Source organism: Castanea sativa, chromosome 7 (genome assembly GCF_040712315.1).
Source record: "Castanea sativa cultivar Marrone di Chiusa Pesio chromosome 7, ASM4071231v1".
In the NCBI taxonomy this organism is placed as follows: domain Eukaryota; kingdom Viridiplantae; phylum Streptophyta; class Magnoliopsida; order Fagales; family Fagaceae; genus Castanea; species Castanea sativa.
This window is the reverse complement of record NC_134019.1, coordinates 46,141,685-46,169,544: the sequence shown is the minus strand read 5'-3', so window position 1 is coordinate 46,169,544 and position 27,860 is coordinate 46,141,685. Positions and strand designations below refer to the sequence as shown.

Below are 27,860 nucleotides of genomic sequence, written 5' to 3'. Positions count from 1 at the left end.
AGTTAATAAGAAATGTCTTTTACTTTATGCTTTTAAATACAATTTTTATTCAACTTTGATCGATGGTGGTTTTTATTCCCTTTTAGATTTTATAGAGAAGTAGGAACACAGAATTTGTATTTTAATTTTGTGTGTTTTGTGTATGCATATCCACATTCTCGCACACAATATATACACTATCAAATTATATAGTTGCATGGCTAGATAGTTTAGCAAATACCTGTTACTCTTAAATGGGGTTTTGCATTTTAATAAAATTTAATGAATTCAAAGTGGAAATTTGTTAGATAGCACCGATTGTGTTTTCAACCAATTGAATATCAAGAAACATTTAACATTTTTTTTTAGTTTATATAACATGCCTCATTAAATAGATCAATCTTCAAATATTTAGAAACAAATTATAAGTAGCATGTAACTTTGCAATATGAACTAAACATTAGACTTGTGAATCTCTTTTCCAGCTACAAAATGCACCAATACTGAGAAACACTATTTATAAGGAGATTTAATTGGAAAATAATTGTGTCTATTGAAGGAGGAGTAAAGATTCATAAATTTACTTTTGTAAGTCTGGAATGAAGTATTTTTAAAGGTATTATGGATTCATCAAACTTGCAACATTTAACCATTTAAATTTGTTGTTTAAGTACATGAATATTTGGAATTAATGTTATAGCTTTCATCAATCTAGAGGAGGATGAATTTTAAAATAAAAAATAAAAAGTATTTCTTGAACATTTTTCTGAATTTTTTCATGCATCGCACGGGTTAACGACTAATATTATTTAAAAACTGAAAACATGTATTATAACATATGTATCAAATATGCCCTTAGTCATTTGGATGTTACTAAAAATCATCTAAAGGTGGCCCTGCTAGATCCACAGCTATTTGCTAAAGAAGTCAAATTCTGGACTTTTAACCAGAAAGAAACAGAGGCCAGAAATTATTGATGATGACCCTTTGAAGTAGGAACAATATTCACTTTTTAAGTGCCAATAAACACAGAGTCAGTCAGTCAGTCCTCCAATCCAATAAACAAAAACGATTTGTGTTAATTAGCTCAGTCAATCCTAGTCAGCTCATTCAAATACTGAAAATGAATTGGCATTTCTTCTAACCAATATTTGTTCACTTCCAAACAATCAAATGCTGTCTAAATTACACAGTTCAAGTTGAGCATAAATTCGATATATATCATATGAAGCACACATGCATAAATACAAAGCGTGTCTCTACATATTACATTTTTGTTTGAGAAGAAAATATGGAATCCCAGCTCAGATTTTATACAAATTTGGGTAGCCTCAACAATAATGAATAGCGATGAATGGAGTTATTTCTGATTACAGGGTTGATTCTCATGATGCTCTCCCGCCTCGTTGCTTCTTTTCTTCTAGTGTAGTTGCTTCATTTAGCATATCAGCAGCATCCTTGTGCATGTTCAGCTTGGACAGAGCAACTGACTGCATGTAGAAAGCTGTGGGCCAATCTGGATTGACGCATTGTGCTTGCATTGCATCTCGAAGGGCAGGATCTGGTTGATCACATAACAGATAGCATAGACTGCGCCTTGCAAAAACAGTTGGAGAGACCATTATTCCAACGTTTATGAACTGCGAAAGAAACAAAGCATAAACATGACAACCAAGTTCAGTTAGCAGCTACTAGCCAAAAGGAGCATGTCAAAATAGAGCAAATTTTTTAGCACAACAATCTCATTGTATAGTCAAAGCCCAAGAGCTTTCTCCATCACCTTTTTGTTTTGTTTTTCTGTGTTTTTTTTTCTTTTAGGGACCACAAAATTATACCTGGGAATAACATTCAATAGCAGCTTTAAAATCTTTGTCCCGGAATGCTAGGTCCCCACGCTTCCTTGATTCCAGCATCTCTCTCATTTGTTGGGTCCACTCTTGGAAAGATAACTGAATCAATCGAAATTCAAAGAAACTTATTAGCATCCAATTTAAGAAAAGGAATATGCAAGGCCCAGTTTTACAAGCCAATAACCTCATTAGTTCCTTCATCATCTCTATAGTGTGCCATAACCAGCAGCTGATGGATAGCTGTGAGATCCATCCTTGAACAAGCCTCACCCATTGCTGAAAGAGGGCGTTGCGGTGTTGATGGAGCTTCCTCATGCTTTGAAATTCCAAGCATGACATAAGATGGAACCTGCAAATCAAGAATAATGGTTTATACGTTTTTAGCAAAAAGCCAAGCTCCATTGAATTTCTTAAACCACAACCTCTAGTTATTTTCGGAGCATAGTCCTTTGCCATTTTATGACACAGTGCAGCACCCAAAAAAGGAAAAAAATCAAATAAAATGATGCACTTCAGGAGATTCCCCTTAATTAGGTGGAGAGCAGCAAGGAAAAGGAAGGCTAAAGTCAAGAACTTTTTAAAAAATTGAAAGAAAAATGTTTTTATGTGTTATGTGCATTGTGTTAGCCTTTCAATTTATACTAATCTTTCCAAGAATACTATAATCTTAATATACTAATTTCACAAACTCAACTTTTGAAAGAACAATGTATCTGATGCAGAAGTGTACATTCATGTTAACCCTTTGGAGTCTAAATATACCAAGACATTTGCTTAAATTGATGTTTGTCATGAGATTTAATCATCTGAAAGAACTTCAATACAATCAAGCAAGTCAGCCACTACTGTTTGTGTCTGCATATATCTCCATCATTGTCATATATAGTACAAAAGTACCTTCTATTCATATCCGGTCACATTTAGAAATTTCGGGAATTTGTAGAATCATATAACAACGTAGTGAACTTTTAAACTAAAGGGAGCATTTTACATTACAGCTCCAAAAATCAATGCCAAAAAGGATAATATTCATGAAGTCAAAAAGAAAATATAAAATAAATTGGCAAAGAATAATAGTTTATGATAGGTTTGATATTGTATAATTCTTTAAGATCTATATTAAAATTCCTTACATCAGGTTTGGTTTGCAGTTGAGCAAGTGTCGCAACAAGGTCATTTGTATTAGGTCGCTCCCTTGGTTCATACTGCAAACACTGAGAAGCCAGATTAACGACTAATGTTGCTTCTTCTGTAGAAAACTTTCCCTCCAAATGTGAATCCATTAAGAGAATGATGTTTTTCCCCCTAATCATGTCAAGAGCCTACATACATATCAGAGGTCAAATTAGTTCTCAACCTTGTATCTTGTATTAATCAATCAACATCTAAAAAATGTAACCATTGTTTTAACATTCAAGCATCTCAAAATGTAAGGTAAAAATTCAAACTCTCAAGAATAATTTCAAACAAGCTATACTGTATCTTTTTTTTTTTTTTTTGGCTAAGTAATATCAACTTATGAATTTCTTACAAGAAAGACAATGCAACATGGGTGAAACGTGACTGGTGTGATAGTAATCATAACCCCATCTCATCCTGTGCTTCACCTATCTATCCAGAAATCACATAAACTAATGAATATGTCTAAATCAATTAGAAAAACGGAAATATATCTCCTTGGTCTTCCAACCTGATGCTATATGAACTGAGCTCTATTAAGAACTGAGACGAGTCTTAAAACATAAAGCATGTAGTTGCATTACAACAAATGCATCTTTAAAGTGTTTTCATGTGGAACAATTCCACAATAAATGGGTCACTCATGATTATATAGGATGGCAAAGGGAGCAAGATTGGTCATAAGTTAAGTAGGTTACATAAGATAAAGTGCTGCTCAAATCCAAACTATAGCAAGTGAAGAATATTTCATTTCCTGCATATTGTAGTCCTTTATAGAAAACTTTGCATTTCAAGTTCTGACTGACACACTTCACTATATCATAGGCTCTATCTTGTACAACTACCCAGGCAATAAAGAACATGCATATGATATTAAATATGCATAACACCTTTTGCAGAAATAAGCGACTTACATGACTTGGGGGGATGTGTTTTCCACTTAGCAGATCCAGAAGAACAGTGCCAAAGCTGTAAATAACACTTTCAGGGGTAACCCTTCCTAAAACATACAAATTATGGCAATGACAATAAGTCAAGCTTATACAAGAAGAACGTGCAATTCAAAATAAGAAAATGAATCTTGGAAGCGCAGCATCAAGATTAGGATGTCTACTTCTCTAAGAGCCAACTTAATAGCAGCCCAAGAATTGAGATGGCAATTAAGTGAACGTTTGGATAGAGCTGAAATGATTTTTCAGCTGCGTCCAGCGTTTTTTGGTGGGTCCTGTGCACTGTTCACGGCACCCGCAAGTATTTTTTTCAGCAAAAATAACTTTAAAACTGGATCCCACGGCACTATTCACACATTTAAAAATTATTTTTGCCACAGTGTTTTCAGTTTTTAGCAATAAGCGGTATCCAAACAGACCCTAATTCTATCATTTACCAATTAATAAGAAAAGTGGAGAGCTTCACACGAATATTCCTGTCTAGCTCTGTGAATTTCAAGAATACCAAAAACTACTATCATTGATAAAATGGCATAGTATCTAAAATATTTGTGTGCATGGGTGTCAGTGTGTCACATATTGGTTCCAGTTTCAAAAATGGTTATTTCCGCACATGTGCAATAAAGATGAGCTAACAAAGTAATTAGGGGAAGCTGTGGACCAGTTTAGCAGCAGTTGCAAAAAATATGATTGTAGGTAAATCCTTTAACATGTGAATAGAAGAATACTAAAAGCCAAACTTTACACGGAATGTAGAAGCAATTACCATTTCGTAAATACTCAGGAGGTGTGTAGGCTAGGTTCGTGCTATAACTTTTCCCATCCCTACTATTCTTCATCAAGCCAAAACATGAAAGACGAGGATCGCCATCCTACAAGTCCATTCAAATATAAGAGTCAACCTAGATGATAGGGAAGTTAAATGAGTAACTAGTATATGTATTAAAAGCTAAATAAAAACGAATTTGACAAAAGATTACCTCATCAAAGAGAACCCTGTAAGGGTTCAAATCATGGTATAATGGACGACCCTCAGAACTGCAGTAATCCAATGCTTCAGCAATATGACGAGCTACTCTTAAACGCATGGCCCACTCAATGGTTTGATTTTCCCCTACCAAGAACAAACAAGAGACACAAATTTTAGACAAACCAAAATGCACCCACTCATTCTTGATTTGACATTATACATTGTATAAATAGCAATTCAAATGAATCCCATATACAAACTTCAAGAAAAGGTACATCAAACAAAAATAATAAGCTAGACTTACACGTACTCGTCATGAAAATGTTTGTACGGATTAAGAAAGTGCTCTAGACAGTTATTGACATCACCAAGCCAAATGCAGTCTGATTCTTTCCATTCAATAAAATAAATCTACTGTATATATGCGCACTCATACACTAAAAGATGGAAATTAATTACCAGTAAAATTGGAATTCTAATCAAACATCATAAGAGACCAATGGTGGAGCCAGGGGAGAGGTAATGAGTGGGGGCAATTGCCCCCCCTGACCTCCCCCAAAACCCATATATGATACTACTAGAAAGCCTTTTGCCCCACTATCAGAAACCTGAAGAAAAATAACAACAACATTCGGCTATTGCTAAGTTTTGGTCTTTTCCTAGTGGGTCTCACTTAAACTGATCACTATTTTAAAATTTCCTTGCTTCTCACATTACTCAGTTTTCACAGTTCACAAATCACACAACAAACTCAAGGGTTCAAAAATTGGAGTTGCAGGTCCCACATATAATTATTATTATCATTATTAAAATCTAATTTTTGCTGCATGGGGCCCAAAAAAATTTATATATATATACTTCTTTGCATTAGCGCCTCCACATATATTCTTCTCTATTTTTCACAGTTTCAAACTCTTGCTAAAAACTCAAATTTTAAGTAGTTAAAAAAATAATTAAAGTTAGGTCGAGTTTTACATAACTGTCTTTAAAGCATTCAAGGCAATGAGGCATGAATAGACTTTATAGGTATATTACAATATTCTTAACACACTTATATTGGTTTATTCTCAATTTCTTTCAAGGACTCAAATTATATGTTTAAACTTTTGTGTAACTAGATTAATCTATTAATTTGATAGTTATGTAAACAATATTAAATATCAAATATCAATGCTAACTATCAAACTCAGTGTGATTCATGCCAAACATTCTTAAAAAACCATTATAGCAGCCAGGGCAAAAATCATATGAATTAAACATCAACCAAACCACTAGCTAATAATAATTCAATATGGGAATTAGACTATGTAGGCCTCTTTCCCTTTCTTCTTTATTTTCTTTTTCCTATTTTCTCATATACATCATTCCAATGTTGCTCTCTTTTTACAAGGTATCAAAGTTCTGTTCTATCTTTTCTAAAATAGTATCAGATTCATGTGAAATCTTTCTAATAGACAACTTTAACTACTTCCAGCCAAAACTATAAATCAATAATATAAATAAATAAAAATTAATTTAAAAAAAAAACCAAGCTTGAAAACAGAGATAAACCAAAAAAAAAAAAAAAAACACACACACACACACACACACATACAGTGAAACAAATGCTTGGCAAGAGAATCATTAGGCATGTACTCAGCAACCAGCAACCTCTCATCTCCATCACAGCAGTACCCAATCAAATTGGCTAGCCTTTGATGCCTCAACTTCCCTACTCCCCATGCCTCCTCCTACAACACCCACCAACCAAAAAAAAAAAAAACCAAAAAAAGATCAAATTTTTACACAAACACAACTTTCCTTACTATCAAAAACCAATGAACAAATGAAAAAGAAGCAAGCTTTTTACCGCAAACTGTTTTGGGTCAGGCCAAGCCAATTTGGTGAACTTTTTCACAGCGATCCATCTCCTATTGTGGAGGCGACCTTTGTAGACCAAATTGGGAGCTTTCTCACCACTCTCAGAGACTATGAAGTCTGAGCTGAAGCTGTTGGTGGCAGCTTTGAGGTCAGAGAAAGAGAACTCAGAGAAAGAAGGAACTTCTCCGATTGGTACAGAGTCAGTAGACATAATAGAAGGTGGTTGAGTCTGGCTATTGAGCTGATGGTTTTGGTGGTTCTGTTCTTTTTCTGGGTGAGTCTCTGATAGAAACGAGGACTCACAGCAACCCATCACTTTGGTTTTGGTTTTGGGTTTTTGGTTTTTGTGCAGCAAAAGCAAAAGCAATAGCAATAGCAATAGCTTGGCGTTAGAGAAATGAAGGAAGAGGAAGAACCATGGGGTGGCGTGGGTTTAGACTTTGAAAAAAGAGAGATGGGTTGGTTTTAGTACTGTTTTACTTTAGTTTTATTAGTTCGGGTTTGTTTGGTTTTCTCTTCTCAAATCAAGTCACACACTGTAAATTTGGTGATGGGTTCTCTGTTTTTTTCCTTTTTATTTTTCACTCTTTTCTCTGTTGTTTTTGCACTGAGAGTGGTATATACAGTGATTTTTTCACCCGAAATGAAGAGATCGATTAAATCCAAATCTTTTATTCAATAACTAAAAATAATAACAGTTAAATTGTCTAAAACCAACATCTCTTGTTTAACAACTATAAACTGTAACAACTATAAACGATAACGGTTAAACTGCCTAGAATTCACTTATATATACACACTATCTTGATAATGGAGTCTTTGTAAATATGTTACCAAGTTTAATATGCTTTAGGTGGCTGAATATAGAAGTGTGTTTAGCTCTTTAGCCAATCAAGTTTCATCATGACACCATAATTAAGGACATAAAAAGAGTATTTTATAAATGGAAAAAAAAAAAATGGATGATGCTTATCTGCAATCAGCGTGTGGTATGGTATAAAGTTCAAACTTACTTACCAGCCTTGGCCTTGTTTGAAATATGAAGCAGTGCTCTTACAAGAAAAGGTTTTAGACTTTTAGTTTTATTAGCACCCAATTGAGTTCTGCCATGTCACCATAATTAAGGACATGAAAGAGTATTTTAAGAATGTAAAAAATCGATTACGCTATCTGCAATCTGCGTATGGTGCATTAAATAAACGTACCCTAAGTTTGACCTTTGTGAATTTAATTTGATTAATACCTCTCTCACTTTCATTGTGATACTGCAAATTATTATTAAAAAAAATATACTAGTTTTTATAACCCCTTTGAGCCTCTTATCCTAGCCAAAATTTGGATATGTTCTCGTATTGGGCATCACATTGAGAAAACTAGTGCATGTTTGTACAAGTAATGATTACTATTCATGTCTTTATTGGTATGCTTTACCCAAAAATGGCCTTAAAATCTTACATAAAAAGAGAAAAACCAATAGAAACAAAGTGACCTATAATTTGAATATTTCTACGTACAAAAAGGCAAATAATTTTGAATACTAACATGGCGTCCTCCACTAGTTTTGTTTGTCTTATTAATCAGTACTTTTCTTTATCATTGGATACCCAAACGTGTCATTAGATGGTAGGATTTGTTTTTTTTACGAGTATCTTGAGGCTATTGTAAATGAAGACTGACTTAAGGCATATATTCTAAACCAATTGGAGCTTTTTGTCACATTTCATGATGTGCCACTTCTCAACAAAAAGCAATATCCATGCTGAGCACCACTGCATGTTTAGTGCGAGTTTATGTATAGGCGGCTAAACAACTCTTGTTTGGCACATTCCACATTTTCTTGAGCATATTAATAAAAGAATAATATAAAACTATTTTATCTAATTTTTTGTTGAAACGTTCTTATTGAAAGCGTATTAAAATATATTTACATAATTGTACTTTAAAAAAAGTGAAAAAAAGATTTTAAAAAATTGTACTTGAAAGTTAAAAAATTAAAAACAAATGTTAATAGCTTATGTCAAACTCACCCTAAATTCCAATAGTAACTACAAAAATGCAACTATGCAAGCTTCAATCCCATTGTAACACAAAACTATGCAAAAGCAAATTAAATTTAACAATTAAAATGTTAATAGTAGAAAGAACTTATGATTTCTTTTATTTAATTGTAATTAATGTTATTGACTTTTGTTGTAGTAGTAGTATTAGTAGTCGTCATTTAAGTAGGACACATGGCATATGAGTTGGAAATGGACCATTTGTACAGTACTTGAGGTATAAAGAGTCGTGTAGAGAACGGATATACGCCGACCTTGCTTTTGGAGATTAGCATGAACGAACGAACACGTATATTTCGGTGGGGCTTGATGTCACCTTTTTCTTTTTAGAATTCTTGATTCGTTAATCATATCTATAATAGTTCTTTGCCAAAAGCAAATATTTTAGCTGCTAAGGAAACATTGAATCTGTAATTAAAATATATACACTATAATAGGTATTTTATCAATAAAATAAGTTCTCTCTCAAAAAAATAATAATAATAAAATAAGTTAATAAATTTTTTTTTTTTTTAAGAATTGAGCTACAGTGCAATTCTCTCTAAAGGTTAATAAATTCTCTCTAAAGGTAGAATTACACTGTAGCACTATTACAAATTTTTTTATAATAGTTGGTTTTTACAAGTCTAAATGTGTGGAGGGTTTTGGACTTTTATGCTAGATTTTCCTTACATATGACATATGTTATTCTCAATATGAATGTTGTTTAGTTCTTTGCCAAAAGGAAATATTTTAGCTGCTAAGGAACATTGAATTTATAATAAATATATATACACTATAATACGGTATTTTATCAAACATTCTCACACGATATGCGATGCATTCCAATAATTTTTTTTCTTATAAAAAATTGTAAATTTTTAGTGTTATATCTTATAGACAATTTTATCAAACATTCTCACACAATATGCAATGCATTCCAATACTTTTTTTCTTATAAAAAATTGTAAATTTTTAGTGTTATATCTTATAGGCAATAAGAATGACAAAATGATGTGAAAGTTGTTGGTGCAAACACAATGATAATGGAAATAACACAAAGAGAAACTGAATAATACTTCTGAATTTTTTAATTTAAAGAAAGAGATTACACAATACTATTTAAACTGAGGTCTGGCACTCGCTCTCTTTAAGGAGATTCAAGTTTTTGGTTAGCTAAACTTTGTAATCGGTGCAAATCGTCTCTGACTTGTCCTCCCCAGGATACAACAGCCCAACAAGTGTCGTATGGCTAAAACAACCTCTACACAAAGTGTTCAAGTCCAAAGCTCCACTAGAAAGAACATCCTTCCTTGCCAAAAACCTCTCTATTTTTTTTTAGTGTATATTGCAGTAACTCTCCACCCTTCACCTCGCTCTTGCGCATGTATCTGGCCAAATATCTGAGACAATTCATGTTAGCCTATTAATCACCACAATTAAAAAGAACAAAATAGTCTCTTTCATTTTCAATGTGGAATTAAACATTTTCACTAACTCCTCATATTTTATATGCACTCCCATATCTTTACATTTATGTTATAACATTTATTCATTTTAATTATTTAATATCAAAATGCTCCAAAAAAAGTTACATAATAAAATGACTAATATAGATAGGCATGTAAGCATGTTACATGTCAACTAGAATACAAATATCTCAAATAGGAAAAAAAAAATACAAATATTGTTTTGACAAAATAATATTGCAAATGTCCTTCAAAATTTTTTTTTTTTTTCATTCTTGATTGTGTGTGTGTGCACGAGCGCGTGTTTCCCCCTTTTGTTGGACTTTGTTTCAACCTTTGCACTAAATTTGAGCAAGAATATCGTATTTTAAATCAATTTTTTCTCATATAAATCTTTAACAAAGTGACATCAAAATTCATTATACTTAAATAATTAATGAACAACTTAAAATAACTAATCTAACAAAATAAATATATTTATCCTATCAATAATCTTTTTAATTACATAGTATAAATACTACAATGTTAGTTTCAATGTTGGTTCCAATATATGTTACTAAAAGAAAGTAGGAAATCTAAATGGTGAAGAATAATTTTAGTGAATTTACAAATATTTAATTTTTGATAACTTTTGAACAATTTTTGTCCAAGTAACTAACACACAAGGAAGAATATCACATCCAAAATTTATTATTATTATTCCAAATACAAATAATTTCTTATATAAAGTTTATAAAAATAATCATATAAATCATGGTTTTAAAAACCAAAATGTTCAAAAAACCAAAAAATTGTGTAGCTCTTAGTTGTTACTGACTGAATTATGATCTAGTTCTCAGTTGAATCGGCTGTCCAGATTTTAAAACCATGATGTAAATTTCTATAATATAAATATGTAATTCACAATTACAAATAACTAATATAATATATATACATTTACTCCATTGGGTAATTCAACGAATTAATACTTTGATATAAATGTAAGTTTTATTGAGGTAAAAGCCTCAATAAATTTTTATTTAACTTTATTGAGGTAAAAGCCTCAATAAATTTTTATAATATATATGCATGAAGTTTTTGCTTCTCTATATATAGATTTTAGCCAACTCCCTAAGCTCGCATCTAGTAATGATTATCAGCTAGATAAGAATTATTACTCTAATAGTGAACTAGTATAAGAACCATATTAACGAGTGCTCTTAGAAAAAATTACTAATAAACTATTTTAAGAAAATTTTAACACTATTTTTATAAAAAAAATATAAAAAGCTATCAAAAAAGTTAAATATTTTTTTATTTTCCTATAAAATATTTTCTAAACTGATGCTCTCAAGACATCTATTAACTTTTCACCTAATATAAAGCGAGCTAGTATCTTCCCCCATGATTAGTTTGGGGGATATCGCAAAAGTGAGTTCCTAGTTCCTAATTCCTACACGGAGCTAGAGAAGAAGAGAGTAGAATGAAAAAGTTCCCTAAATATACCAAAATTTAGTACATTCTAATCACCTTCTCCCTCAATCTAACCATAAGGTTAATCTTCAATCAGTTGCATTATTCCCATCCTGAAAGGAAATTCATTTGGCTAATGGCAATACCGCTCTTTATTGAAGGTGCTTGCAGTTTATACTCGGTTTCAGGATTCATCTATACAATAAATTAATGTAACAGAAAGTTTTAAACTAAAAGAAATAAAGAAAGAAATAATTTATCAAACTATTGCATGGGCATATCTATGACTTGCGTCACTCTGAATAACCCAATAGCCTATTCTTAACTCAAAACTCATGCAAAACTGGAGGGAGGTCCCCTTACTGAGACAATTTGGCCAGATTTTGCGTCCCATGTAGCCCTTCATTGAAAAAACTCATGCCCCAACTATCTTTTCCATGAAAAGCTGGGTACAGTTTGGGAAATTGTCTCATAGGATGTTTAAAAATGAGAGTCCCATTCACACTGCTTGTTGCTTACTGTACATAATGCAGTGCATATAGCTCATCACGAAATCCAATGAGCAAAGACATCCTTAAGCATCACAATCACTTGGCCCAACTACAGCTTTAGGATACTTTTGCTGTCAACAGCAGTGGCTTAAGACAGTCTTTAATCAGGCATAAAGACACCTTGTATCTATCCCATTTTCTTTCCATGTCAAGTATCACCCAATTGTATTGGGATTATGATGAAACAGTTGGTCCCGGATGACCTCTCTCATCAATGGCAATGTGATCCTCTCAAATCCAGGCCAAAAGTATGGATTGCCATACAGTTCAAGTCCACCATCATATGACTCATAACCAGGTTTGCTCTTGAAAACATGAACAACCAACCAAAGCAGTCCATCATGGGCCACAACATTTGGAGTAAATGATATCCATATTGAATAGAATGGATTCCTTAAAGACTCCACATGATAAAGCCCTCAACGAACCTGAGCTTCATAAAATATTTTGAAAGGGCTGATAGCTGCAGATAATAAACCAAATTACCAATGCAAAAGCTTTGACACTTTTATTAACTACTCAGCTCTATGAAACTCTTTCATGCTTTTGGAGACTTTCTTATTCACCAAGGGGCAGAAGTTCCTGGTAAGCTTTCATGGATTCATCCATGAATTTCTCCATGGCCTCAAAAATGCGCTGCAGACTTGCCTGTAGACTACGATTGCTAGTGTCACTTGGATATACAATCTGTTCATCTGTGTGAATGTTACCATCCTGAGTGATCATAATCATTTTCTTGTCTAATGCCTGGATCTCTTTCTGTATTTTCTGGTCCTCTCTATCCAAATTCTTAACCTTCCTCTCCAGATCCTTGTTCACCATCATTCTCTGGCGTATTTCATTCTTATCTTGTTCCCAGATCTGAAACACACTGATGGTAAAAACACGCATACATGCAACCACTTCCTTCTCAGATATTCTATCCATAGCTTGTGACCACCGATTACAGATTACAAACACAGGTGGTGCACCAATCCTACTAGGTGAGAAGGGAGCTGGCCCATCCTCTGTTTCTTCAGGTTCATCATAAAGGCATTTCAGAAGCCAATTGTTCAAGGCTCTCACATAGCCCTTCTGGTCATTTACCCAACTAGAGAATGTGTCAGTCCATCTAATAAGCTCATGCTCAAGCTCCAAAGTAGCTTTAATATGAGAATCACTAAGCTTCTTGCCAGGTCCAATTGAACCTAAACCTTTGGCTTCTCTGATTGCTTGGCATTGACTACGATGGCATTCTAGCATAGATTTCCACATTCCTGTCAACCTGAAGGATAATTAACTCACATTAAACACCATCAAGACAATACAAAACACAAAGCCTAACCAGTAACCACAAATTACATACAAAACAGCATATGCACAAGGCTGTCAGTCACAAAGAAATATAAATTCCAAACTAGCAACCATCAAGAAAATAAATGCACTAAGTTGGTATAAATACATAAATATAATAAAAGACAACAAAAGGATTAGTGTCAATTTCAGGGGGGCAGGAGGGAGGAGAGAGCTCTCATTTTTATACGTCCTTAACCAATACATAATTGAACACACTGTAGGCAACATATATTTTCTTCTCACGTTTACTAGCGTATGTTAAACACTTCGTTTGGCATTTGGCCTCTTGAATGCCATTTGGAGCAAGCAAAATCTCACCAAAGAACATGATCCAAACTCTCCATTCATATTTTGAATTATAATATCCTAGGACGCTCATCCTAAGAGATCAGAAATTATTTGTAATCAAGATCATTCTGTAGGTGTATGTACAATCATAACAAGCTTAACTACTGCCACCTATCTTGGCCTTAGGAAATTAATAAAATGAAGATTCAACAATATAAAACTTACATTCAACAATTATGAACAAAGAATAATAGTTAAATTTTTGTACATGTTCAGTATCTATTCATTTGAATTGAATTTAGTTACCTTTGTGAATATCTCCCTCCTCAAACGCATTATAGTATACAAAACATTGGAGTATACATTATAATTAGCACTTAAACCAGAACTAAAAAAATAACATTCGAAAAAGAAAGAAAGGCACCCTTTTATCTTAGCATCAATACTGGAACTAAAAGCACACACTTCTACGTGTTCTAAAGAAGACCTTGAGCTTGGAGTAGGACCCATTAACCAATTGGTCCCATTTTTCCACTTTATTTTTCTGCAAGTAAATCATCCATCGAACCCAAGGGGGGCCACTCTTCTACTTTAGATCCACTTCTGTGAACAAATATCTATTCCAGTGTACAAATATGATGCCACAAGAAAAATTAAAGTTGCCAAAGACATATGAACTAATAATATATGAAATGTAAGAGGATACTGAAGAGGACATTACACTTAACTACACACACACATGCAAAACATGTGACAAACTCCCATACATGGTGCAATGTATAAAACAATATTAAGGCCTCAACCCGCTTAATCTAACACAATACCCTACTAACATGTGGCAAACACACCTCACTGCCATAGAAGTAGCATTTCTAATCACCCTGCAAAGTGAAGAGTGAACTACTGCACATTTTGCCACTGCCATCAGCAACTGTGTGTCAAGCTCTCACCAGAAGACCAACCACAAGACTATTATCATTTGCAACTAACCAAAACTCTTGCAAACAATTAGCCACACCCCAAATCCCATTCAAACATTGCGACAGCACCATCACCATCCAATTAATTGTCCCAATTTTAACCATACTCTTTCATATTTTAGAAATCCTAGCCCAAATTCAACCTTATCTGAGATGCCTACAATTTGTACCCCACAACACTCACTGCATCTTCTCCTCTGCTGTGTTCAGAACTTATGCATCATTCTTCCTTTATTGTTCTTTGATTTTCTTGGCAGCAGTAGTTGGTATTTATCGTGTTTAATCTTGAACTGTGGGACGCAATGTGGTAGAGATTGTGTAACTAACATTTAAAAAAAAATAGTGATAATAAAAAAAAATGATAATGACCAAGCAAGCCATGAAGATGGCTATAAAATTGAAAAGACTTAAATGTCTTAAAAAAAACCCCAGGACAACAACGAGTATAGTATCACGACTCTTTGCAAGATGCTACCACAACAATCTCTTCAAATTACTTCACACTGAACAAGCTTCACAGCACAATTGACCCAAGGATCCACAGGAAGATCAAATTCATAACCAGCAAACTTTAGCCTTATACCAATGCATGCCCAACCAACCACTGAAATTTTTGACTCTGAAATCAACTAAAGGAAATCCCCTAAACCTAAAGTCTAATGACATGAAAAATGTGGTTATCAATCAAATGTATTATGAGATACATATCTAGTCATACCCACATCATGCAAATATAGAGCAATGGTGAGAGCAAGTTTGCATGTGTTTTCACTTAACCACGCACTAATACTATATTGCAACAACTAGGCACTAGTACATGCTGCACCTCGTAGTCTACAATTCATGTGTTTCTCATTACTCTTTCTATGCTTAAGCACAAAACCATTTTTTACCCTTGCTTTAAGAAACACAGGTAATGTAATAACAGGGTTTTAAAAAATCCCAAATTCCCTAAGTTATCCCTCTTTAAGTGATAGTAAATATGCCACCAATCAAAATAATAATCATATACGAAAAGACAGGCGTCCAGAAAAGCACTTAATCATGTCAAAATAATATGGCATTGCCACAGTTTTAATTTGATCCTAAATTTCTTGGAGACACCATCAAGAGTGACAGAAGGGAATAACACAAATAAGACTGATAAAAGGCTGCAAAAGGAAATTAAATGATTTGTAGATTCACATACCCTTTAATTAATTCATTCAGTTGGGGCAACAGCTCTTCATCTCTAATTGTACTTATCTTCACAGATATCCCATCAACAACCTTAATAGCCATTCTTATTTTTGTGGAAAGACCCCTTATGAAAATACGAGTAGTATCAACTTTTTGAGCCTCAGCACCCTTTTCATCTAAGCGCTTCAGCTTACTTACCTTCCTGTCATGCACTACTCGCATCTTTTCCTCAGCCTGCAAACAACACCATGTTAACAATTCAGTATAAAGAACATAAAAAGACAAGAATTAGGACAAGTCAAAGAAAATAACCAACGCCCCATAGTGTTGATCAAAACCACCAAAAGGGTGTCACATTCTTCCCCCTATTCATTGACCAGGACTGTTGTTGTATTATCCAAGAAACAAACTGGCACATAACAATGCAAAAGTATTTTTAAAAACGAGACCACATACCTTAACTTCATTATAGAGCTTCTTCTCCCAAAGATACAGCTTTTGTAAGGTAGATGAAAGATTTCTAGATCCAAAAGTCACCACATCTTCATCTGCATCCCGTTGAGGCAGACCAGCAGAGGCCGACGGCTCGGCACCCTTAGAAGTAGAAGGGTGTGAGGATACTACCGAGACCGAAGGAGTAACCACATGCAACATCTTTGAAGAAACTGTTCCACAAAGATCCACCAAAATTCATACATAAAGATAGCGTTTTTGTTCATGATCTACAAAATCTTTCACAGATCAAGCAGCCTAAATAACACAAAAACTCAAAAACCAAAAAAAAAACAAAAAGTTGGTACCTTGATAAACACTATTTTTACGGTTATAAGGGAACTTTCCCACCTCAAGCAATTTGGCAACCTCATTACCAAACTCCGAAGCTCTCTCAAACAAGACCTCAATTTCTCTAGCCACCTGAAACACATTCAAACCTTTATACCTAGACCTACCTTCCTCATCCTCATTCCCCACAACTTTCTTCTCAACCACATGCACTTCATACTCCGCTCCATCATTCTCCCCACCCGGCCTCGCCTCATACAACGAAGTCGAAGCCTCATGATCATGAACCCCATCAACCTCATCATCATCCTCATCCTCATCCACCACCACAGCCTTAGAATGATTCCCTCTTCCCCCATTATCACCACCCTTTACAAACTTCTGATCCCCATGAACTTCCTTCACCACCTCCCCCCGATGGTAATAGTTCTCCTCATCTTCCAGCTCCGGTATCCCCTCCTCTTCTCTCACCTTCGAGTCCCGGCTCGGCGTATACGCCACCGCCGGCGAAGAAGCCGAGTAGTACTTATCGTAACTCTCAAATGGGTTCAAGAAATCCCACGCCGACGCCCGAGGCGGCGACGGAGGAGGCGGCGGAGGCTTCGAATTCGACGTGGAACCCACCGCCGCCGCCCCACCGCCACCACCGCCGTAGTTCGGCGAATTCGCGTAATACCCATTTGAATTATTGAAATTAGGATTCGGATTCGAATTCGGATACCCATATCCGTAATTTGAATAAGGAGTAGCGCTAGAATTGCCATAACTATTTCCATAGTATGGGTAAGCATACCCAGAGTTTGAAGATTCACCCATATAAACAGTCTCTGGATTCGGCGGTCTCTGCTCGAACACCACCGAAGGCGGCGTAGCTTTATTCTTCATAAAATTCATGGAAAACCCACCACCACCACCACCGCCGCCGCCGCCATGCCCGTAACCCTGGTCCGGGTCCTGACCCGGATCCGGGTAATCTATAGGGTGTAAATTCGGGGTTGAGTTACCCCAGTGAAGATGATCATCATCATCATGGAGCGACAAGTCGGAACCACCGTCGTCGTCATCAGAATCCGAGCGGAAATCGAGATGGCCCGAATGAGAATCGTGGTTCAGAGCATGAGCTTGATGGTGAGCGTGTTTCGGGTCCGGGTCGGGTTTTTTGGGAGAGCCGGGTATGGGAGACGAGGAAGAGAGGTGAGATGGATCTTGCTGGTGAATGAAGTTGTGAAGAGAGTGGCCGACGGATTTGAGGGAGTGAATATAAGCGATGTGGGACTGAGCCAAAGCGTAGCGATAGTGAATTGCTTGGTCGAGAAAGGTGAGCCTTTCGCGACACAGACTCACCGCTGGGAGATCATCCACCTTTGAATTCGAGCAACCCATATATTATTTCGAAGCAAAAACAAAAACCCAGAATTTATTTTTTTAGAGTTCGGTGTCTGAGAAAGAAAGGTTCTTTTTTTAGAGAGAGAAAACCATGGCTATGGTGAAAGTGAAGAAGAAGAAGATGATGATGATGATAAGGGAGAGAAAGGGAAAGGAAAGAGAGAAGAGAGAAGGGAAAGGGAAGGACAGAGAGGGAATCTTTGCCAGCGCGGAGTTTAGCGTCGGTTTGTAGCTGAGAGAGAGAGAGTGTGTGTAAGAGAGAGTGTGTGAACAGTGTGTGTGTGTGTTTTTTTTGTGTGTTTTGAGTTTGGCGTCGGTGCAATTCTTCTAATTTTCTAGAGTTTTGGGGGTCTACTTTTTAAACTAAAACATTAAAATAAAAAAATAAAAAATAAAGTTTCCAATTTTTTATTTTATTTTATTGATATTTTAAAAATAATTATTGAGGTGTAGCTTGTGGTTCATGGTAGGGCAAGGGTTGGGTCGCAAATCATTAAAACTATTTAAACGTCTATTCTTGATGGTAACTTTGATTTTTGGTACACACGGATGTTAAATTTCGTGTTTTTTATTCAATTATTATAAATTTTACCAACTGAGTTAGCTAACCCACCACATATATATGTATCTTAAATGATCTGCGGTATAATAACACTAAACCTAATATTAATATATTTTTTTAAGAGTAGGATGTGGTCCGTGGTAATTTGTAAAATATAATTTTTGTGTGAGTTTGCCATTCATGTCATTTTTATTGTTGACCTCGATCACAACATATCAACTCAATATTATATAAAAATTTAATTTCTTTCATGAGAGGATATTTTTTGTATTAAAAGACTTATTATTATAAGTATTTTAACTAGACGAAGGAGCTTCATGATGGCGGTTTGGTCAATCAACATTAGAATACGTGAGAGAATGGTATTATATTTTGAAGAGATAGACTAGGAGAGAGAGAGAGTGGTTGGACTTGGACTAGGGCAAGAAAGTAAGGGAAAAAGAAACTGGGGGTGTTTGGTTTGACGGAAAGTTTGACGTTGTTGCCGCCAGGAACAGTGATCTTTCATTTGGTTTTCATTTTCTCCGTCAAAATAAATTGTTGTGGAATTACAGATTTGACCTTATTGATTTTCTGGGTTTTTCTTTTATTTTTTTCTTATTTTGGAATATCATTAATTCATTATTATTGTTCGTTAGCAGGAAATTTTGTAACTGACCAACTTTATGGGTCTTTTTTTTGTGTGTGTATCCGTGTATGAGAATTTCTTGCATTTACACCTTTTTTTTTTTTTTTCTTTTCTTTTCTTTTCATACTATTTTCTTGGAAATAATGCGGTGGACCAAAAAAACCTTTTTGGGTTTTCCTGGTATGAAATTTGAAACTTCCTTGGCATGATTAAAAATTGTGGCTCTTCCAATTCAATTTGGAAATGGAATTGGTTTTGGTGGATTTGGATTGGATTGGATGGAACTGGTACATTTTGTTGTTAGTGCCCAAAAGGCAAACTAAACGTCTAAGAGTGTGTACACAATTTTTTTATCAGAATTGATGGACCACATAAGAAAAAAAGAAAAGAAAAAGGGAAATGGAGACAGGTCAATTAAAGCAAATTCATAAATTCATGAACCGATATAAAAAGAAATTTATCATTTAAAAATAGTCATGTTATTATGGATCCATTGATCACAAGAGCTAACCTAACACCATATGACATCCTACTAATCAATGTGTACTAAGTACAAACCAAGTAGGAATTTCTTACCAGGAAAATATTTTTTCATTAATACCAATAAATGGTTTCAGCTTTCAATTGCACGATTTTTTTTTTGGTAATGGTGGTTTTATTATCATATTAATTTTGTCCATTTATTTCCCATATAATAAACTATACAACTTCCTGCCCTATGCTCGTGGTCAAACAGTGTTCAAAATTTGCTTTTGTTTATGTTTGAATGAGGTACAAAATTCTCCTCAATTTTATAGTGGTCAAAATTATTATGGCTTTTTTTTTATATAGTGTTTATAAAAAAAAAATACCATGTTTTTGTTGAACAAACCACTACCAGTCAATAATATTAATGCGTGAAGCTATCAAATGGAGATTTTAGATTCGTCTATTGTCATCTGTCCATTTTGTTGGAGTTTTATCCACGTGTTGATTCCATCGGTTTCTTAAAAATACAAACCAATGAAGGGAGAAGCTGAGTGAAATTAATGAGTGCCCTTAAGATAATGGTTAATAATTTGTTTTAAGAAAATTTTGACTCACTTTTATAAGAAATAAAATAAAAAAGTATCAAAACATTAATTACTTTTTTTTCCATAAAAATTTTCTTTAAATGAATTGTTAACCAGTACTATAAGGACATTTATTAATATTTTCTTTTTATTTATTCCTCTAAACAAAATGTTGTCAATTTATTTTCTTCAAAATTTTTAGTTAAATTTATGTCATTTAAAAATAACGATGTTTAAATAAATGTTTTTTTTTTTTTATAATATACATTAGTGCAAATGAGTATTAATTGCCTAATCCTTTGTCAATTGGAGCCACTTTTTTTTTTTTTTTCCTGGAATTCATTAAAAGATCAAATCGGTTGGAGAATATAACACATATTATTTTATGAACTTCCAACTTGAAATCAAATCCTATATAAAAAGAAGCAAAAGGCGAAGAAAGATAAATAAAGAATTAGCATCTGACAGACTGCAAACACCTCAGGTAAGAAAAGGTAGATAAAGGTAAAAAGAAGTCAGGGACCATATAACAAGAATTCCAGTACATTGTTTGAGCCAAAAAAAGAATTCCACTTCATTGATGAGCCTTGGATTCATTATACTTTTTCGCTAAACTGGATCCATTATACTTGTACCAATTTGTCATGGCAGTAACCAGTAAGAATATTACTTTATTGCCTGGGCTACCAATAAGAATAAGCTGCATTGTTGCATAATGCAATTTACTTATTGCTTAATGACAAACCATTAGAAAAATAAATTGGAAAAAATTTAGTGAACAATAATTATGTGTAATTTCACAAATTTGAGAGATAAAGGAAAATACTAAACATACTACTAATTTTAGTACAAAATATTTACAAAATGATTTTGTCTATATCAAGTTACCAACATGATTAAAAACAATCTTATGTTTAAAAATGAAAACATTAATTTGTAATGTTACATAGTAAAATCTGGAGTACCCCTAACTTACATGAAGGAAAAAAATGCATGAACAAACTAATTGTGTCCACTTTAGTCATGCAGTGAGTCCTTGCTATTGATAGTAAGCAAAACTAATTCAAAGAGAATCTGATTATTTCGCTATTGTTGCTATTTTAATAATTGTTCAAAACTATCTTCTTTTGTCCAAAAAAAAATTTGTTCAAAAACTATTTTTGAGATTGAAATCTGAAATTCTTTTCTAGGGTACTTCATAATTTTTTTTCCCATTTTTAGGTCAAAATCAATTGTATTTTAATTTGAATAAAGTTTAACTACAAAATTTACTCAATATCTTTTTATTAGAGATAAATTTTGACAAATCTACCATTATATTACATTTTCTTCTTATATCATTCATGCTTACAAAATTTCTAAAAAATTAAAGATCAATAGCTATGTCATCAATAAGTTGTTTAAATTACAAATTATTGTAATTTAAAATTATGCATAAGATATAATCTTATAGATCATATAGTAAATAATATTTGATTAACATAAAATTTGGCATGTATATTAAAAGCATAGAAAACATGCAGTACACCGGTTAAATTTTTGAAATATGTAGTAATGTTAATGATATTGAGTAAAGTTATAGTCTTAGGCTACCACTAATGTTGTAGCTAAACTTTGTCCTTTTAATTTTTAAACCTATCCAAAAACACTCTTGATAAGAAATATCTCTATATTGCCTTAGATTCTTTTTCTTTCTCTCTTTTTTTTTTTTTTTCTTTTCCTTTCTAATGGAGTAGTTCTCAAAATGATCTTTCTTTAAATTAAAAAGAAAAAGGAGCCATGTTACTTGAAATAGTAGTTACTATTTGCTTTTAGATACATTCGACATGTAGTAGAATGGAACCTAGTGTTCTCTCAACAAATCTTTGAAATAATGTTGTTGTTTTTTTTAACACTCATCTATAAAATAATGTTGGGTATATCAGTTTTCGGTTATACCAAATGGTAAGGTAGAAACTGCATAGCAACAATTTAGATGATTCACAAATCATTGTAGCTTATTTCATACCACAGTAGCTGCATATATTATTAGGTAAGAAAGTAAAGAAACGCGTTGAATGCCTTGACCTATATGCACAGAAATATACTTCTTTGTGTGCCTAATCGATAATGCTAGACCTAGACAATCATGATCACTTTGTGAAAGATACATGTCATTTTTTTATTTGAAATTTTTTATGGTGTTATGATTGAACGATCATCTCAAAGAATTTTCTTTATTTGGGACTCAAATGGTGAGGCAATCGAAAGGTATATGTGGCTATCTATCTTAGAGAAAAACAAAGATGAAAACGGTGGAAGGCAAAATCTAAATGTTGAGTGACAAAGACACAAGGAAAAATACAAGAACCAAGTTGGGTAGGAAGGTTGAGAAAAGACATTGAAACCACTCAAAAACCCAATATATATGTCACATACATGGGCATTTTGGGCAATTCAGATTTCAGAAAGGTGGAAAAGATTTTTTTTTTTTTTTTTTTTTTTGTTTAATAAGGTGGAAAAGATTTATATATATATAATCAGTATAAGTTTGCTAACGTAACGTTTATATAGGATTAAGAGGTCAACATTTCCAAAGTCACAATCAGTCATTGACCACCTTCTAATTCTTGTTTATGTTTTTGTATATAAATCTGTACTATAATATCAAGCAGCCGTGTTCAATTGGGTATGTGTTTTCGGCTACATACTGTTATGGCGTCTTCCTACTTTACCAGAAGAGTCTTGGATGCAATTTTTTTTTCCTAACCGCCTCGTTGAAAAGCATTTCAAAGAATAGTATTCGATAGGTGGGTTGTAGGTAGCTCAACTGAAAAAAAAAATTATTATTAAACAAGTGTTTTGGATTCGAATCTATCTACACTAAAAAAAAATTATTTATATCTTTCGGTTTGATTATAAAAAGTAATCATTATAAAATGGACTCATAATATGACAGTTTCTCAAATAATAGTTTTATATTTTATCATAAAATAATGGGTTGGATGAAAACTTTACCCGCTTCTCAAATTATATCATACCACGAAAAAAAATACAAAATATAGAAAATTTTTACCGTCTCTTTTCTTATATTTTTAAAAATACATTTCTTTTTGGCCCTTGAAAGTGGGAATTACTTTAAGTTATTTGCAATGAACATGCATGACTGTTTCATGGAATGGATAGAAAAATATTCTACGAAAAAAGTATTAGCTAAACAACTAGACAAGAGAAGTGCAAGATGATAAGCCCCTGCCCCAGAACAATAAAACACACATTATTCTACTACTTTTTTTTTTCTGAGACAATTTGATTTGGAATATTGATTCAAATTCCACGAGAACATGTGGGGGAGGGATCGTCTAAGAGCAAAAAAAGAAGGTATATTTGAGCATGAGATTTAGTGATTGACCTGTACTCTCTAATCTGCCCATGCACCAACAGTCCCAATTTGGAATGTAGTATTAAAATATTTTCGAAATAATTAAAATATTAAAAGAGTATCACTAGCTAGGACGAGCAACTTGATCTTTTTGATTCATATTGGTACTAGCATTATCTTTATTTAATCAAAGATTTCCTCGCGAGCAAGGTTGAGCATTTATGGTGGATAGATTTTTTTTTTTTTTAGAAAAATAATTTGTTTAATAAATTTTAAAAGTTTGAACAAATGACGTTGGTTCCATAATAATTGTATTGTTATCAAATTAATTCATATTTAATTATTTGTCAAGAGCCATATGAATCATGGAATTTCTTAGTTTTGCTTGTTAGGAAAATATGGATTCGAATCTTCCTATAAGCTTATTGTGTGTGTATATATATACAGTTATTAATCATAATTATAATTATTTAAACATAATAAAATAAAAAATCCAGCTTTCATGGGATGTTTGGTCGAGCCTGTTGGGCAAGGATTCTAGAATCAAGATTTATTTGCTAACCATCCAATTAAATCCAACTTTTCTATTTTCAACTCCATGATTGATGAAACTTTGAACAAGGGTCCTAATAGACATGTCATTGCCACTTATTATATTCTCATATAATTGAATATATGATAGGAAACACGAAATGGAATTTCGGACGTTTCAACTTTCAAATCCTACGAAAGGATAGGCCTTAATGCCAATTGAGTGAACAACTTGAGTGTTCAGTGTTCTTTACTGTTCCACCAACATTGGGTGGTGAAAGTCACCTGCACTTTACGTCTAATGGAGGGTAAAAAGTTAAAATTACAATAAGCAACACAAAATTTTTCACACAAGACCTTTTTTTTTTTTTTTTTTTATAGATATAATTACAATATGCTACTAATTTCACAGTTTAAACATTTTTCTCTTAATCCCTCAAGCATGAGGTGTCAATTCAACTACAAAATTTTTGACATAACCTACTTTAATTAATGTATAGTAAAACGTGTCAGTATAGCGAACTAAAAAGAGTAATTGATATTACATCAATCTACTCATGACATATGTCGTGTCAATAATTGTAAAAAATGTTATGCCTATAAATATACTTGAATAATTATGACAGATCATGGGTTATCTAAGATAAAGAATTGGCATTGCTATTTAAAAAAATAAATAGATAAAATAAAAAAGAACAAAAAAAGAATTGGCGTTGCTGGCTAGATTAGCATATTTAGCAAGCAACACTTTTCGATGTCTATATGATTGTTATCATTGCCCTCTCTGTAAAGTCTTATGCATATTTAGAACAAGGTAAGAAGAGAGTAATACAAGAATTCAGTTATATTCAAGAGTAGTTGAGCATAAAGACGTTTCTAAAACCCAAAAGTAGCTTTGTTTACATCAAGGGAGAAAATTCTGATGGTTGTTAATCTAATGTGATCAGAGTTTATTTCTTCTCCTAGTGCCTCTTATCTAGTAGTATCTAAAAGTTAAACCAATATCTATTACAAATTCAACATCATCTACTTGCCTTTTTTGTCTTATGAATAGGTCACATGAAACCTATCCTCTCACGTAGGATCCATAAAACGGCTTTATAAAATCACTCTCTCACATCACGTGAAACTTATATGTTTGTGAATTCCGCATGTTGTAAGAAGAGAGCCTCATCTCTCATGAAACCACTTCATGAGATACTTCCTCATAATTTTTGGTTTCCACACATGACAAGTGCTATTGTTTTTTTTTTTTTCCTAAACAAGAAAGGATGAGAGGAATAATTAGTGAGTTTAGGACCAAACCTAAATGATAAAAAGGCCACATAAGTTCATTTAGATTGGTTGAGCCATAGTTTCTCCCAAAAAAAAATATATATATTGGTTGAGCCATAGCTTGACTTAAGCCCACTTACACCACCACTGGTTTCATGTGGTAGAAGACAATAGTCAGTTTTTTTTTTTAATTTATTTATTTAAATTTATAAGCAATAGTAAGTTAATTTAACATCACTTCATAACCCCCTAAAATTAGACATTGAGTGGTTATTACTTTAATACTTGGTCCTTCCAAATGTAGTTAATTAAAGAGTGATAGTTTTGCCTAATAAATTATCATTTATTTCAAAAGGTTAAAATTAATAGGAAAATGTTAATTTATTTATTCTAAACTTCTTCAATTAAGTTTCAAAAAAAAAAAAATTTCCTCAATTAGTCCCGCTCATATATATGGACTCAAATTTCCCTCAACAATAATGATCCAAAATATAAAAATTTTGACTTCAATGATTGAATTAAAGTGAATATAATGTTCAAATTGTTCTAATATTATAACAAATGATCAATTTTCTCAAAAACTAATGAATTTAATCATGACATCAACTGTTTAAAAAGACTCATTATCACTAAAATAATTGGAAGTGTCATGATCTCTCTTTGATAAATCTAATCACTACGCGGACAACATCATTGGTGAATGGTGACTACTCAAAGTAGCAAAGTTGTCATGTTTCTTTGCAAATTCTCTCAACTCTGGTTGGGGCAATATATATGGTTTCATTGTATAACAAAGATTAATTTGCGTTTTTCACAAGTTTGTGGGGTTCGTGAATAGGGTCATGAGACCCCAGTGATAAAACGCAAAACGCAGCCTATAAACGCGTTAGCGAAACACACACCAAACCATATAACTAGGTATGACTTATGAGCTCGATCTATTACCTCATGCACATTACACAAGAAGATTCCAAATTTTCTTTTCTTTTCCTTAATCTTCTTGGGATCTCGAGCCTAATCAGAAATAAACTTCCCTAATAAACCCCTTATACCCTTTTGGAAACAAGTACTTAAAAAAAAAAATTGGAGTCATTGCCAAAGAGCAGTCAGAGAGAGTTAGTGCACTGACTATAATTACAAACAAGAAAGAATTACAATTTACAAAAAGAAAATCACTTTTCTTATTTTCCATGGAAATATTTTAGTTATTATATAAGGTAAAGGCTAATTTGGCTCTGTTTAGTACACTCATTTAAACAAATGTTTTTAATTTTTAAATGACATTACACGTATTTTTACATATTTTTCATCTACACATATTTTAACACATATTTTTAGTTTTTAAATGCATTTATCAAATACTCCTTTATTACCTAACAAATTATCAAAAGGAATGATTCAGCCAAAAAAAAAATTATCAAAAGGAATGTGAGACACTGATCCAGGTTTGAGGCCAGGCTTTCTCTTTCAACTGAGGTATTATTTCCTTGCATTCTTGGGTATTGTATTGATGTCTTTGGACCCACTGCTTCAGGGTAAGGGTATAACTAGGAAATAGAGTCAAATGACATGATTGCAATTGTACCAACCAAGAATTTAATGTCATAATTTCACATCATTTTCACTTTTTTTTTTTTAATATCAATATATCAGTGTTGATTAGTGATTACTTTACGTCTTAAGTTTGCTTTTTTGGAATCATAATTCAACCTAAATTACTTTTAGGGGTAAAAGTTAAAATAAAACTCACTTGTCAAAGGTTAATATGTGCCCATCATATTTGCATCAAAATCTATCTTTATTTTGCTTCTGTAGGGATTGCATTTTATTCAATGACTAGTCTGAAGTCTCCGTATTTTGGTAATGAGTTATGGCGAAAATGTCCCACTACAACTATTTAGCAAAAAAATTAGTAATTTGTCGCTATTTTGAAAATATGTAAAGATCCATCACTTTTTTAAAATTTGAGTTTGTAAAACTCTAATTTGACATGAAACTCGAGTACCAAAAACTCAAGTTCTTTGAAAATATATACTTTAAATATGCCAAAAAATTTTCCACCATGGAAAATTCGATTTTGCAAAACTCGAGTACTTAAAAAGTGATAAATTCCTACATATTTTTGAAACAATGGTAGATTGTAACATAGTTTGCAAAAATATGCTATTTGGCTATTTTCACCAATGGGTTATAGTCAAAATTAG

General features: G+C 33.1%; 2 protein-coding genes across 2 annotated transcripts; both read right to left on the bottom strand.

Moving 5' to 3' along the window:
* Positions 1-1,094: 1,094 nt before the first annotated feature.
* LOC142643423 (serine/threonine-protein kinase BSK1) lies at positions 1,095-7,276 on the bottom strand. Its single transcript, XM_075818039.1, has 9 exons — positions 6,778-7,276; positions 6,523-6,658; positions 4,939-5,072; positions 4,725-4,830; positions 3,923-4,008; positions 2,963-3,151; positions 2,014-2,178; positions 1,815-1,928; positions 1,095-1,619 (listed from the first exon to the last, which is right to left on the bottom strand). The coding sequence occupies exons 1-9, from the start codon at positions 7,099-7,101 to the stop codon at positions 1,365-1,367; spliced, it is 1,509 nt and encodes a 502-aa protein (XP_075674154.1). The 5' UTR covers positions 7,102-7,276; the 3' UTR covers positions 1,095-1,364.
* Positions 7,277-11,873: 4,597 nt separating this feature from the next.
* LOC142642950 (uncharacterized) lies at positions 11,874-18,382 on the bottom strand. Its single transcript, XM_075817414.1, has 4 exons — positions 16,879-18,382; positions 16,535-16,743; positions 16,089-16,312; positions 11,874-13,560 (listed from the first exon to the last, which is right to left on the bottom strand). The coding sequence occupies exons 1-4, from the start codon at positions 18,242-18,244 to the stop codon at positions 12,855-12,857; spliced, it is 2,505 nt and encodes an 834-aa protein (XP_075673529.1). The 5' UTR covers positions 18,245-18,382; the 3' UTR covers positions 11,874-12,854.
* Positions 18,383-27,860: the final 9,478 nt, after the last annotated feature.